Source organism: Ictalurus furcatus, chromosome 15, assembly GCF_023375685.1.
Source record: "Ictalurus furcatus strain D&B chromosome 15, Billie_1.0, whole genome shotgun sequence".
Lineage (NCBI taxonomy): Eukaryota > Metazoa > Chordata > Actinopteri > Siluriformes > Ictaluridae > Ictalurus > Ictalurus furcatus.
Window position 1 is genome coordinate 5,233,189 of NC_071269.1, and position 12,331 is coordinate 5,245,519.

Below are 12,331 nucleotides of genomic sequence, written 5' to 3' on the forward strand. Positions count from 1 at the left end.
AAACGGCAGGTCTTGTGGGGTGTTCCCGGTGTGCAGTGGTTAGTACCTACCAAAAGTGGTCCAAGGAAGGACAACCGGTGAACCGGCGACAGGGACATGGGCACCCAAGGCTCACTGGGGAGCAAAGGCTAGGGCGAGTGGTCCAATCCCACAGAAGAGCTACTCCTGAAGTTAATGCTGGCCATGATAGAAAGGTGTCAGAACATGAGCATCGGAACTGGAAGAATGTGGGCTGGTCTGATGAATCACATTTTCTTTTACATCATGTGGACGGTCGGGTGTGTGTGCATCGCTTACCTACCTGAGGAAGAGATGGCACCAGGATGCACTGTGGGAAGAAGGCAAGTCGGCAGAGGCAGTGCGATGCTCTGGGCAATGTTCTGCTGGGAAACCTTGGGTCCTTGGGCATACATGTGGATGTTACTTTGACACGTGCCACCTACCTAAAAGTACACCCCATTCATGTACGGTATTCCCTAATGACTGTGCCCACTTTCATTAGGATAATGTGCCCTGGGACGCTGCAAAAGTTGTTCAGGAACGGTTTGCAGAACATGACAAAGAGTTCAGGGTGTTGCCTCAAAATTTGATCCGATCGAGAATATGTGGGACGTGCTGGACAAACAAGTCCGATCTATAGAGGCCCCACCTCAGAACTTACAGGATTTAAAGGACCTGCTGCTAACATCTTAGTGCCAGATACCAGAGGACACCATCTTGTGGAGTCACCTGTCTGTGTAACACACTTAGTCAGTGCGTTTACATGGAGAACAATAATCAACTCTTAACCCGATTAAGATGATACTTTGATTAAGAAACTGCCATGTAAACAGCAATTTTTAATTACCTTAATCTGATTAAGGTCATACTCGAAGTAAACACTAATCGAATTAAGACGTTTGGAGTACTCCTGTTTTAGTTGCATTATCGACGTGTATTACAGACTATTTACATGGACAGCAGTAATCTAATTATTGACCTTACTCTGAGTAAGATAATAATGTGATTAAGGTGTTTACATGAGTCACTTTTAGAATACTCCTGTCATGTTCCCGTTTTACAAGTTATAGAACATAATTAGATTAACGGCACACGTCATTACGTCACCGCGCCACGCCGTCCGACGTCCCGCCAGAATTTCACGTATCAACATACAGTTCATCTTCGTTATGGTACCATGTACAGTTCTGGGTGTTTTTATTTACTTTTTTTTACGAACGCTTTAAGTGCAGTTAATTATCTGTCATGCTGTACGTACAAATAGACAACTGCTTGAAGCCGTGGGCCGCGTCCCAAACCGCGTACTTACCTTCTATATAGTAGCCGAGATACATGTATTTTTCCCCACTACAGGCCTATCGTAGGCAAGTATGCGGTTTGGAACGCAGCCGAACTCTCTTGTTCACCGTAAAATGTTGAGCATTGCTGTGTGTGGTCGTGTCCTGTCGCAAAATGCGGTGAAAACTCTCACACGACGTAAATAATGTCATTAAGGTGTTTACATGTCTGACAAAACCTAAAGCGACACTGCGGCAGGTGTCACGTGATTGAACATGCGCCCTTTCAGCCAATAGGAATCAGGTAAACATTGTCCTTGACGTGTCGGAACTGTCAGGGCGAACGAAGAGTTTGGTTTAATAATTTCCGATACATTTAGGTCAGTCATGTCGGTTAAACATGTTCTGAATCGTGGGCTGGAGTTGGGCAGGTCGCTTTTCCAGCTCGGAATCCTAAAACCTGCGGGCCGAATTGCAGCGAAGTTCCGAGGTGAGCGCCTGCGGGTGAGTCAACCAGGCCGCACCGTTCAGCCGCGGACTTTCTTGCCTGCCCGCTACCGGTATTACCGCACGTCCCTCAGCGGCCTCGCCGCCCAGCTCCAGTCCTCCGGCTTCAGGAGGCTGATCGGAGGCGGCTCTCCGAGAAATAGAGCCGTTTTTCTGGCTTTCGGTGTCGGTTTGGGGTTGATCGATCAACAGCTGGACGAAGACCGAAGGAGCGCAGCGACATGCCAGGAAATCCAGGTAATATTATTATATATCCAGATAATATTGTTATATATCCAGGTAACATCATTATATAACATCCAACAACCATCTTGTTCATCACCGGCTAAAACCATTAAAGGTGCAGTTCTAATATTTCTAAGTGTTTTATACGTTAAAGGATCATTTACAAAGATTTTGAGTAGCAGTACTGCCAAACAATACATCACTAGTTTATTCGTTTCAGGCTTCTGATTGATTAAACCCCCCCCCAAATGGATTCAAATAGATCAAATTGAGCAATAAATGGCAGTCAAAGAGACAACTCACTAACTCTAGGACAAAACAAGATAAAACAGACACTTGGATGATATAAAGACGTTTCTCCATTAATGAACTGATTTATTGTTGTTACATCCACTGACCTAAAGGCGTTATTCACGAAGAAGAGGTTTCAGAGTCCTGTAAAACCATTCTTGTCTGGATATAAACTGGAGGATTATGTGATCGGGAAGCAGATAGGAAAAGGCTGCAACGCTGCTGTCTACGAGGCTGCGGCGCCGTTTGCACCCCTTGGGACAAACAGCAAGTGCTCCCTGGTGGAACTGAAACAAAACGAAGACGAAAGTGATGTCAGAGCACCTGTGACGTTCCCCAGTTCACACAGCTACCCCCTGGCTGTGAAAATGATGTGGAATATTGGGGTATGTTCCATCAGCACTATGAAATATTCACTGTAGTGCAACAGTAAATGAGCTGCTTATTTATTTTTATTTTATTCTTACCTTTTTTTTTTTGTAATTGCATTGCAGGCAGGTTCTTCTAGCGAGGCAATCCTTAATGCCATGTCCCAAGAGCTGGTCCCTGCGAGTCCTCAGGCTTTGAGGAAAGAAAAAGGAGAGCTTGTCCTGAGTGGGTGAGTCTGTTTAGGCATGATGGTGTCCCAGAAAACTGCTTTAAAGGGGCAGTTTGTTATTTTAAGAGCTGCTGTTTATGTTGGAAAATACACTTGCATTGAAAACAGTTTCATTTTCACTGAAAGTACAAATTGCACCTTTAACATGAAGGGTTTTTTTTTGTTTGTTTGTTTGTTTTTGCCAAGTAGGTTTAACTTAATGCACTCTGTTTGCAGTCATTTTGGGAAAACGCCCAAGAGAGTGACGGCCCACCCCAACGTGATCCGAGTGTACCGGGCCTTCACGGCTGAGGTGCCGCTTCTGCCTAATGCTTTGGACGAGTACCCCGCTGCCCTGCCTGCCAGACTCAACCCCGCCGGCCTGGGCAACAACCACACGCTCTTTCTGGTCATGAAGAAGTAAGAGACCAAAATGGCCACACCTGGAACATAGGTCGAACGTTCTTTCCCAATCCTCATTTTCCATGCAGACATGAAACTATGTTCTGGCAGATTCTAAAAACAAATCATATTTACGGTCATGACATCCATAGTCATGTGTACATTCAGTTAAATAGTGTGTAAAGCATAACTACAACAGTGGTTCAGTTTTACATTACCTTATTTGGCTTAATGTTAACGTAAAGCATCATATAATGAATATCGTATAAAATGAACACATTCTCTGTCACCCGGTGTATATTCAGCTCTGAACATTGTTGTGCTGCAGTTACCCGTGTACCCTGCAGCAGTACCTCCAGGTGTGTGTGCCAAGCTCCATACATGGCTCCATGATGCTTCTGCAGTTGCTGGAGGGTGTGGATCACCTGTGCAGGCAGGGTATCGCCCACAGAGACCTCAAATCCGATAACATCCTGCTGGAGTTTGATTCCGGTTAGTACTTTTACTGATTAAAAGTGGATTTTACCGATTAAAAAAAAATCCCCAACTGATTCTGAACGAAAACATAACACTCAAAGTAAAATATTGCCGAATTTTGTTACAAAAATAAGCAGTACTGACTGTACCATGAAAATGTTCTGTATTTTTAAAAAATGAAATAAATATACAAATATTAATATATATGAACTATTAATCACTATTAAAGTAAATAAAGGATATACATCCAAACGGAACCAAAAATAACACTCCAAATAACAAATAAAAACAGAGACTTCTAAAATGAGTTTAAAAAACACTTCAAATAACACAACAAAATTTGTCAGCGATAGTTTTTATTTCGCCTCTAGAGGCCGCTCTTGTACCGATTAATCCACAAAACCGATCCACCGTCCGACCTCTACTCTATACACTTCTCCTAACAAAACATGGAGTGTAAATATAAGAACTTTGATGTGATGTGTTTTATTCTGACTGTAATATTGCTGTCCTGAAGCGGGCTGCCCCAGGTTGGTCATCACTGACTTCGGCTGCTGCCTGGCAGATGAAGGTTTAGGACTGAAACTGCCCTTCAACAGCCGCTATGTGTACAGAGGAGGGAACTCCTGCCTCATGGCACCTGAGGTACAGGGCTATTTTCCGTCCCATTTCCCTTCGTAGACATTGGATCACTTGAACAAATCTCATCTCGGATCGAATGTATTAGGAGAACGGAGAATTTTACTGATGTAATTCCAGCATCGAACATGATTATGATGTGTAATTATTTAAGCACGCTGATAATTTACAGGATACAGCAGCAATGGTGTTTTTCATTAAATACATCAAATGTTTAATCATATGATTTTAAAAAGAATTTGAACTATTATAAATCCTCGTTTATATCTATCAGCCTTTCTTAAAAGGTAACTCTCGAGGTATTCAGCACAGCTGGTGGTTTGCAGCTGCAATTCACCCTGTAGACCAGAGGAAAAAACACAAACTGCTGCTTTATATCTAATACGAAACGTGTCTAATTTGACAAATTTACGCAGGTGGCTACAGCCGAGCCTGGCCCCGGCGTGGAGATCGATTACAGTAAGGCAGACGCGTGGGCAGTCGGAGCCATCGGTTATGAGATCTTCGGTCAGCCGAACCCGTTTTACAGCGCCACAGGCTTGGAAAGCCGCAGCTATCACGAGAAACAGCTGCCCCTTCTAGGTGCCAACGTGCCCTCGCATGTGCACCTGGTGGTGAGGCTGCTTCTGCGCAGGAACCCTAACAAGGTACGCGTTCATCCTTCGACCAGCATACTGTCTTTGGTGACCATCTTTGATATTAGTCAGAACGCTATTTTTTACGCTTCTGACTTTTAGCGCCCGGCTGCACGTGTGGCTGCCAACATCCTGCACCTCGGCCTGTGGGGCAAACGCGCACTAGCCAGCCTGAACCCTGCCAGCATGGGGAAGATGGCCGACTGGCTGCTGTGTCACTCAGCTGTGGTTCTCCTTAAAGGTTTTAGGGTCAGTGCCTCAGTGGAGGCAGAGCTCCAGAGAGAATTCCTCGCCAGCCTGGATCTAGAGGAGCTCCGCATGGCAGCGGGATACCTCACGTACGGACGACAGCGTTAGCGTCCGAGCTACGTTGAGAAAAGCACAGAGACTGTAATTTCCTGAGCATTAACACTGTGGATGCAATGCAATCTGAGTTTGTTCTTCTGATTGTGATTGTTAAAGTAACGGCACGTGCACTTTTTCGCTGCTCTTCATGGGTTTCCCGTTTGACGTAGTCTCTACATAGGATGTAAACGAACCAGTGTGGAAATACGCACGGAGTGTCAACAACGTATTACTCATTTTTAAGTAATTGCAAGAACACATACAGGTACGTTTCTGTTAAACAGACAGTTTAGTTCTTGACCATTACATCACATGAAATAAACAAACGCCACACTCCTTTTAAACTCCTTTCGTGTCATCTCAGCATTAATCTCGCCTCAAACGTTAAAATAATACAAATATTTACGAAGAAATAATTCCATGCTTAAATATTTTAGAGAGAACATCATTTATATTTTTTATTATTAGTACGCACGTTCTAATTAGGTGTTCAAGCCCAAAGGGCTGGTATTGTTTCTGTTTGCCAGACCAAACATCATTAGTAATTTGCACTGGAGGATGAAGATGAAGAGAGCACTGTTGTGGAACATTCTCTCCAACCAAAGTTTTAAAAAAAAAAACTTCCAGAGACGAGGAGTTACGGATATCAAAAGAAATTAAACGTTATTCAAGACAAATAAAGTGAGACCTCTGCAGACAAGTCTAAATTATGCAATTACAAACAGGCATTTTTATACCTTTCTGAGCTAACAAGCTCATCTTAGGTGTGGTTTTACCTTTTTTCCTTAAAAAAAAAAAAACAAAAACCCACAACAATTCAGCCTCTTTGACACAATTAATTACTTCTGCTCATAGCTGTTTTATAATTGTGGTGTAGGATCAGTTAGCTGTTTTTTTTTTATTTATTTTATATAAGTTTCACTCTGACGGAGTTTTCCTTTTTCTTCCTCTGACCAAAACTCCCCTCCTTTATATCTGTCCTCCTTTCCTGCGGTCCTAACTCCACACTTGGTAATGGGCCTCAAGGTTGTTTACTTATTCTCCTTTCCTTTGAATCGTCTGACCATCTCTTGAGTAATGGTATCCAAAAAGGTGCTGTATACCCTTGTTTGGTAGAACTCCAACAAATTCTCAGGGTGATGGTCTTCTCCTGTTGACTTGGAACTGTACTTACACCTTGCAGGTATTTTTCTGGGTCTTGTCTCACCAGGTATTCTGTCAGGAACCTCAATTCCAGCAGCCTCAGCCTGCTCCTTTGCTTTTTCCAAACACAACCTGAGGTCCTGAAGCCTTTTAAAGACTCCTTCCATCACTGTATGACACTGCCAGATCCACATCTTTACATCAGCTGAAGAGCATCTGATGCAACAGCAGTCTCCTGAAACACTGGTGTGGCCACCTCCAAGCAAAGCGTAAACTGAAACAACATTAGAGCATCGCTTGCAGCTGGATCAGGTGGATTGCTGTCTGACATTTTTTTTTCAACAGCTGCATAGTTGCATAACACAAAGACTTTCTGCAGTACCTTTAAGGCATTTTCTCGACAGGCCCAGCGTGTGCCAGTCAGCCATTTTTAGTCGCATAACCTGCTTTCTGGAACACTCCTCAGGATAGCAGACTCTGTGCTTTGTAGTTTCTCGGTTACATAACAAGCTGTAAGGGTTTACTTCATTGTTAACTTGAAGAGAGGAAACACGGATGATGGTGATGGAACGACTGTTTAAAGCTTCTAGAACATACCGTGAACACAAACTAATTTGTTTCGTGGACGTTCCACTACTATAAAACAGATCAAAATATGATGCTCTTTAATAAACGAAACATTGTCATCGTTCTCTAAATTGCTGTTGTGTAAGAGGAATAAAACACCTTGGGTCGGGACATGCTGTTCCTGATTAAATAAACCCCCCAAAACAAAACAATAGAAACCATCACAGAGACTCTAATGGTTTTCAATACAAATACCATTACAAACCATCAACTGTTAACCATTAAAACCATAGCAGGATGTATTACGGATGTAGGTCGTTAATGGTATCCACTAGACATAATGTCACCAATAAAAGGTGACAAATTACCCTTAGAGTCCCACAGGAAGCATTACAGTGTCCATTAAAACCATTGCAAAGTCGATGAGGGTTTCTGTTGGGTTTTTTTTTTCTCTCTCTCTTTCTTTTTTAAGCAGGGGTTATAGGAAAATAAACATCCTATGGGTGGAAATAGGAAGATAGGAAGTCGGGCCACATGACAGCACGCCGTCGTTGATTATTTTCCTCTACAGCCCATGCAAAAGCAGTTAGGCAGGTAATGACTATAGAGTTGGAGCGTTTACAGGATGAATGAAATACATTTCCCATGAACACCAGGGGGAGGAAAGGCACCTGTCTCTCGCGCTGGGATCTTGTTACAGGAGTGCAAAAGTTCAGCTCGGTTTTGCAGCAGAAGTTTTTACAGCACTACAGGCAGGACAGGAACATCGGAGCGTTTAAAAAGGAAAGAACAAGGGAAACGCAGGTAATCTCTCGCGCGTGCAAAGTGCAGTCTGATTAACATGCTTCACTTCATGAAGATCCGCCAGCTGAGAGAGTGCGTGGCGTTCCTGCGGGGTCAGACGGTCGGGGTGAGTGGGAATGGGAATGTGATCACCCCAAGCAGACTGATGTCCAGCAAAACATACAATGTTCCTCCGAGCAGCGAGTTTGTCGCGCGCGTGTCAGGAATCGCCACCATGGCCAAGTTACCGTATCAGGACACAGCCGAGGGTCTGGACGCAGCCTTCATCGGAGTACCCATCGACACCGGGACCTCCAACCGACCTGGAACCAGGTTTGCTCATGCATATCACTCTTGACTCTCATTTTCTCAGATTTCACCTTTCAGAAAGCATGCACTGTAAGCTCATGACGCGAAAACCTGCCGCACGTGCAGAATAGTTCTAAGCACAACGCAGAAGGAGGGGCTCTGGAGGCTCGAGCCCCTCCCCTTTTTCTAAATTATTTAAAAGTGCCCCTCTCAACATTAATTAATAAACAATTATATTATGTTAAAAAACAAAAAAACATTTGAAGTGAAACTGGAGTGAAGGCTTGCAAGGACTTGGTTAAAGGACATGAGCCTCTCAATTATATGGTTTCATCATCATAAGCTGACCTGTCACCTGCCACCAGGTCTTTAATTCAACTAGGAGAGAACTCAGTCTGATTTTCGGGCTTCTTGATATACCTTATCAGGCATTGCTGGACATGAGTGTTTGTGACTAGCGAGCCGCTTAGAGCTTGAGTTCGAATTAGTCACAAGATGGTGTACATGGTTCGACGTCCGTACGATCTGAGAAGAATCCATCACATCTATCTATCCATTTCCCATACTGCTTATCCTACACAGGGTCGAGGGAAGCCTGGAGCCTATCCCAGGGAACTTGGGGCACAAGGCGGGGGACACCCTGGATGGGGTGCCAACCCATCACAGGGCACAATCACACACACACTACGGACACTACGGACAATTTGGAAATACCAATCAGCATGCAATGCATGTCTTTGGACTTGCAAGTAGGTATCCCTTACGAAGGGTGAAATAGAACTAGCTCTGTTTAAATGTCTTGCTGAATCTGTTCTGATGTGATGGAATACGCAGGACTTTTGCATACTAGTCAGTTATCCACCAAGCACCAATGTTGCTGCAGATTTCCGTTCCAGCCAAGCAGCTGCCATTGATCGATTTGATTGATTGATTTAACTTTATTGTCCGCCAATGTGGAAATTCTTCTTTGGCTTCTCAGAGACAAAAAAAAAAAAAAAACGCCACAATTATACGCATACACAATACAACATAGTTGCTTACCCTTCCTCTGGTATAAAGGAATGTTTATACACATTTCTAAGATATGTTGCGACCTTATACCTTCTTCCAGATGGAAGCATTACAAATTCTGAGTTAAGTGGGTGTGTGGAGTCAAATACAACCCTCCATACTGCACTACACAGTCCATACAGGATTTAGCAAAGTTTATTTTGCGATTGTTGCAGTCAAAATTGCTTGATTTTTGCTGCAGATATTTTTTTTTTTTTTTTGCGGAAAACTACTTGAATCGATGAAACTGTAATCGCGCAAAATTGTTTTTCGATGTTTGTTGGTAAACAAAACCTTTTAGCTGTACTCGACGCACTTGAATCGAAGGGGTGAGTCTTAGGCCGAAGGTTCGTCACATGACACGTCATATGCAGTAATTTCGAGCTCTGGAGTTTCCTTGATTTTGCGTTCGTTTCTCCGATCACGAAATCCTGGAGGGACTGACTACACGTCCAATAGGTTCATCAGTAGAGCTACATGTTGGGCATCCTGCACCATACGGTATAGTCATTACAAGTATGGATTCAAATGTTCACTTGCAGTGAATAATGTGAAATGCTCTGTTGCCAGGTTTGGCCCTCGGCAGATCAGAGCCGAATCGTTCATGCTGAGGAACTACAGTGGCACGGGAGCTGCACCCTATGAGTCCATGATGGTTGCAGATATTGGTGACGTCAACGTGAACTTGTATGACCTAAAGGACGCCTGCAGACGGATTCGCGAGGCTTATCGCAAAGTGGTGGCTACAGGCTGCATACCGCTTACGCTGGGTGAGTTCCGCTCTGATCAAGAGGATCCTAATTTTTTAAGGAAAGACAAAAATGTATGGTTCATGCAATAGCCTGAGGCAAAATAATGAAAAACTTCGTTCAACCCGTTGCAGACTGACTGAACTTTCATCGTCTGCAGCTCAGACGCGTCTTCGATAATGATTAACCATGTTCATGTATTTTACCAGCAGATACAAGAGGCCAATCAATGATTTGCGGTCATGTCAGTAAGCTGTTTGTGGAACTTTAACCTCTGCATTGCAGGACTGAAACTCTGTTTGCGTTCACAGGGGGCGATCACACAATCGCGTACCCGATTCTACAGGCCGTGGCAGAAAGGTAGGCAGGAATAATGTCTATATGTATCGTTAGGTGTCTTGACAATAATACTTTTCATGTGGAAATGGGAGTTAAAACATTATCCACGTGGCTTTTCTTAACTCATGTTGATTCGTTTGTATCAGACATGGTCCGGTGGGTCTGGTCCATGTGGATGCTCATGCTGACACGGGTGATATGTCCCTGGGGGAGAAGATCACTCACGGCACACCGTTCAGGCGCTGTGTGGAGGAGGGACTGCTCGACTGTAAACGTGTGGTTCAGATTGGCCTCCGAGGCACTGCCTATACGCCCGACGCCTATGCGTGGAGCAGAGAACAGGTCTGACTTCTGGAAATAGTAATGACGAGCGATTATCCACCCCCCCAAGTCACCAGGGGGCGCTGTAAGATTTTTTAAGTATCTTTTGGCAATAAGGGGTTTGATCCGCACCACTGCCCTATGTGCATGTTCTCCACGTGCTTTGGGGGTTTCCTCCAGGTACTCCGGTTTCCTCCCCCAGTCCAAAGACTTGCGTTGTAGGTTGATTGGCATTTCCAAATCATCCGTAGTGTGTGAATGTTTGTGTGATTGTGCCCTGCGATGAGTTGGCACCCCGTCCAGGGTGTCCACCGCCTTGTGTTCCCCAGGATAAGCTCCAGGGCTCCAGCAATCTTGTGTAAGATAAGTGGTACAGAAAATGGATGGCCAATAGTTATGATGACTCAGAGGGTTTTCTTTTGGTCTGCAACTTGAGACGTATGATTTGAGTTGCTGCCCCTGTGTGGATAATTTCCCACACCAGGTACATATACATGCTGAAAGCAGGAAATCTTCTCTGCAGGGTTTCCGTGTAGTGCGGGTGGAGGAGTGTTGGTACAAATCTCTGGTGCCACTCATGACGGAGGTTCGGGCCCAAATGGGTAAAGGGCCTGTTTACCTCAGTTTCGATATCGACGCTTTGGATCCTGCGTTTGCTCCAGGCACTGGAACACCTGAGATCGCAGGCCTCACACCTATTCAGGTAACGCAGTGACTAATATACTGAATCTTTTCACATTGAAACCATTTATGGAACATTGATGGAAGGAGTCTCCAGTGTCAGCTTTTTGTAAGTCAGAGGTAAAGCTTCAACTTTCAACTTTGTTTTCCAACATGGGGAAGTCTTCAGGATGAAGAGCTTTGCTTATTTTGTTTGAGGTTTCTTGTTAATATGACAAGCTGCATGTGTGTGTTCAGGGACTGGAGATCGTTCGTGGATGTCGAGGTTTGAATCTCGTTGGCTGTGACTTGGTGGAGGTTTCCCCACCGTACGACACTACGGGTAACACAGTCTACGAATTTTTATGATGAACAGCTAAGAGTTCTGATCTTTTATTCTGAATTGTGTTACATTTTTGCTGCATTAAAAAAAAAAACTTTTCCATTTACAGGAAACACTGCTCTGACTGCCGCCAACCTGCTTTTTGAAATGCTTTGTGTCCTTCCAAAGACAAAACACTACTGATTACGAAGAAATGTTTACAGTGACTGAATAATTCGGTTTTAAGGATCATAAAAACTGATTTCTGTTTATGCTGTAGCACTTTTTGGTCCCGCAGGCCACGTGAGCACTTAAATGATGAGTCATTGCAATGAGTTGTGCCATTAATGAACGTGTTGTTATGAAATTCAAGTCACTTTATGTGGGGGTGGGGTTTTTTTGTTGTTGTTGTTTTTTTGGCTTTGCAGTAACAAATTGCATGGGAATCTCTAAAGACTTGCAGGGTTGGGAGGGTTACTTTAAAAATGTATTCAGTTACAAATTAATTTTTAATGTAATCAGTAACGTAATCCAAGTATCACAATATGAAAGTAATGTAATCTGATTCTTTTCGGATTCAAGGTCACATATGTAAATAAAGTCAAGACAAAAGCAATCTAAACTAAAATGGTGTTTATTTCCAAAAATCTCTGACCATAGAACCCGATCTCATTTGAAGTTCCAGTAGTGTCTGGCAAACTGAAGACACTCGA

General features: G+C 43.7%; 2 protein-coding genes across 2 annotated transcripts; both read left to right on the forward strand.

Annotated features, from left to right (window-relative positions):
• The first annotated feature begins 1,467 nt into the window (after window positions 1–1,467).
• Window positions 1,468–5,722, forward strand: pink1 (PTEN induced kinase 1). Its single transcript, XM_053643221.1, has 8 exons — window positions 1,468–2,021; window positions 2,414–2,686; window positions 2,795–2,898; window positions 3,115–3,297; window positions 3,608–3,771; window positions 4,274–4,401; window positions 4,812–5,042; window positions 5,133–5,722. The coding sequence occupies exons 1-8, from the start codon at window positions 1,665–1,667 to the stop codon at window positions 5,385–5,387; spliced, it is 1,695 nt and encodes a 564-aa protein (XP_053499196.1). The 5' UTR covers window positions 1,468–1,664; the 3' UTR covers window positions 5,388–5,722.
• Window positions 5,723–5,833: 111 nt separating this feature from the next.
• agmat (agmatine ureohydrolase (agmatinase)) lies at window positions 5,834–12,234 on the forward strand. Its single transcript, XM_053643222.1, has 7 exons — window positions 5,834–8,201; window positions 9,798–9,997; window positions 10,288–10,336; window positions 10,462–10,657; window positions 11,160–11,339; window positions 11,555–11,639; window positions 11,749–12,234. Exons 1-7 carry the CDS (start codon window positions 7,927–7,929, stop codon window positions 11,820–11,822), a joined length of 1,059 nt encoding a protein of 352 aa, XP_053499197.1. The 5' UTR covers window positions 5,834–7,926; the 3' UTR covers window positions 11,823–12,234.
• Window positions 12,235–12,331: the final 97 nt, after the last annotated feature.

Excerpts from the sequence above, each read along its gene's own strand:
- agmat (XM_053643222.1), top strand. The coding sequence starts at position 7,927 with ATGCTTCACTTCATGAAGATCCGCCAGCTGAGAGAGTGCGTGGCGTTC. Across the intron at positions 9,998-10,287 it reads CTGCATACCGCTTACGCTGG|GGGGCGATCACACAATCGCG; the intron begins GTGAGTTCCGCT and ends TTGCGTTCACAG. Across the intron at positions 10,337-10,461 it reads CTACAGGCCGTGGCAGAAAG|ACATGGTCCGGTGGGTCTGG; the intron begins GTAGGCAGGAAT and ends CGTTTGTATCAG.
- pink1 (XM_053643221.1), top strand. The coding sequence starts at position 1,665 with ATGTCGGTTAAACATGTTCTGAATCGTGGGCTGGAGTTGGGCAGGTCG. Across the intron at positions 2,899-3,114 it reads GGAGAGCTTGTCCTGAGTGG|TCATTTTGGGAAAACGCCCA; the intron begins GTGAGTCTGTTT and ends CTCTGTTTGCAG. Across the intron at positions 3,772-4,273 it reads CCTGCTGGAGTTTGATTCCG|CGGGCTGCCCCAGGTTGGTC; the intron begins GTTAGTACTTTT and ends GCTGTCCTGAAG.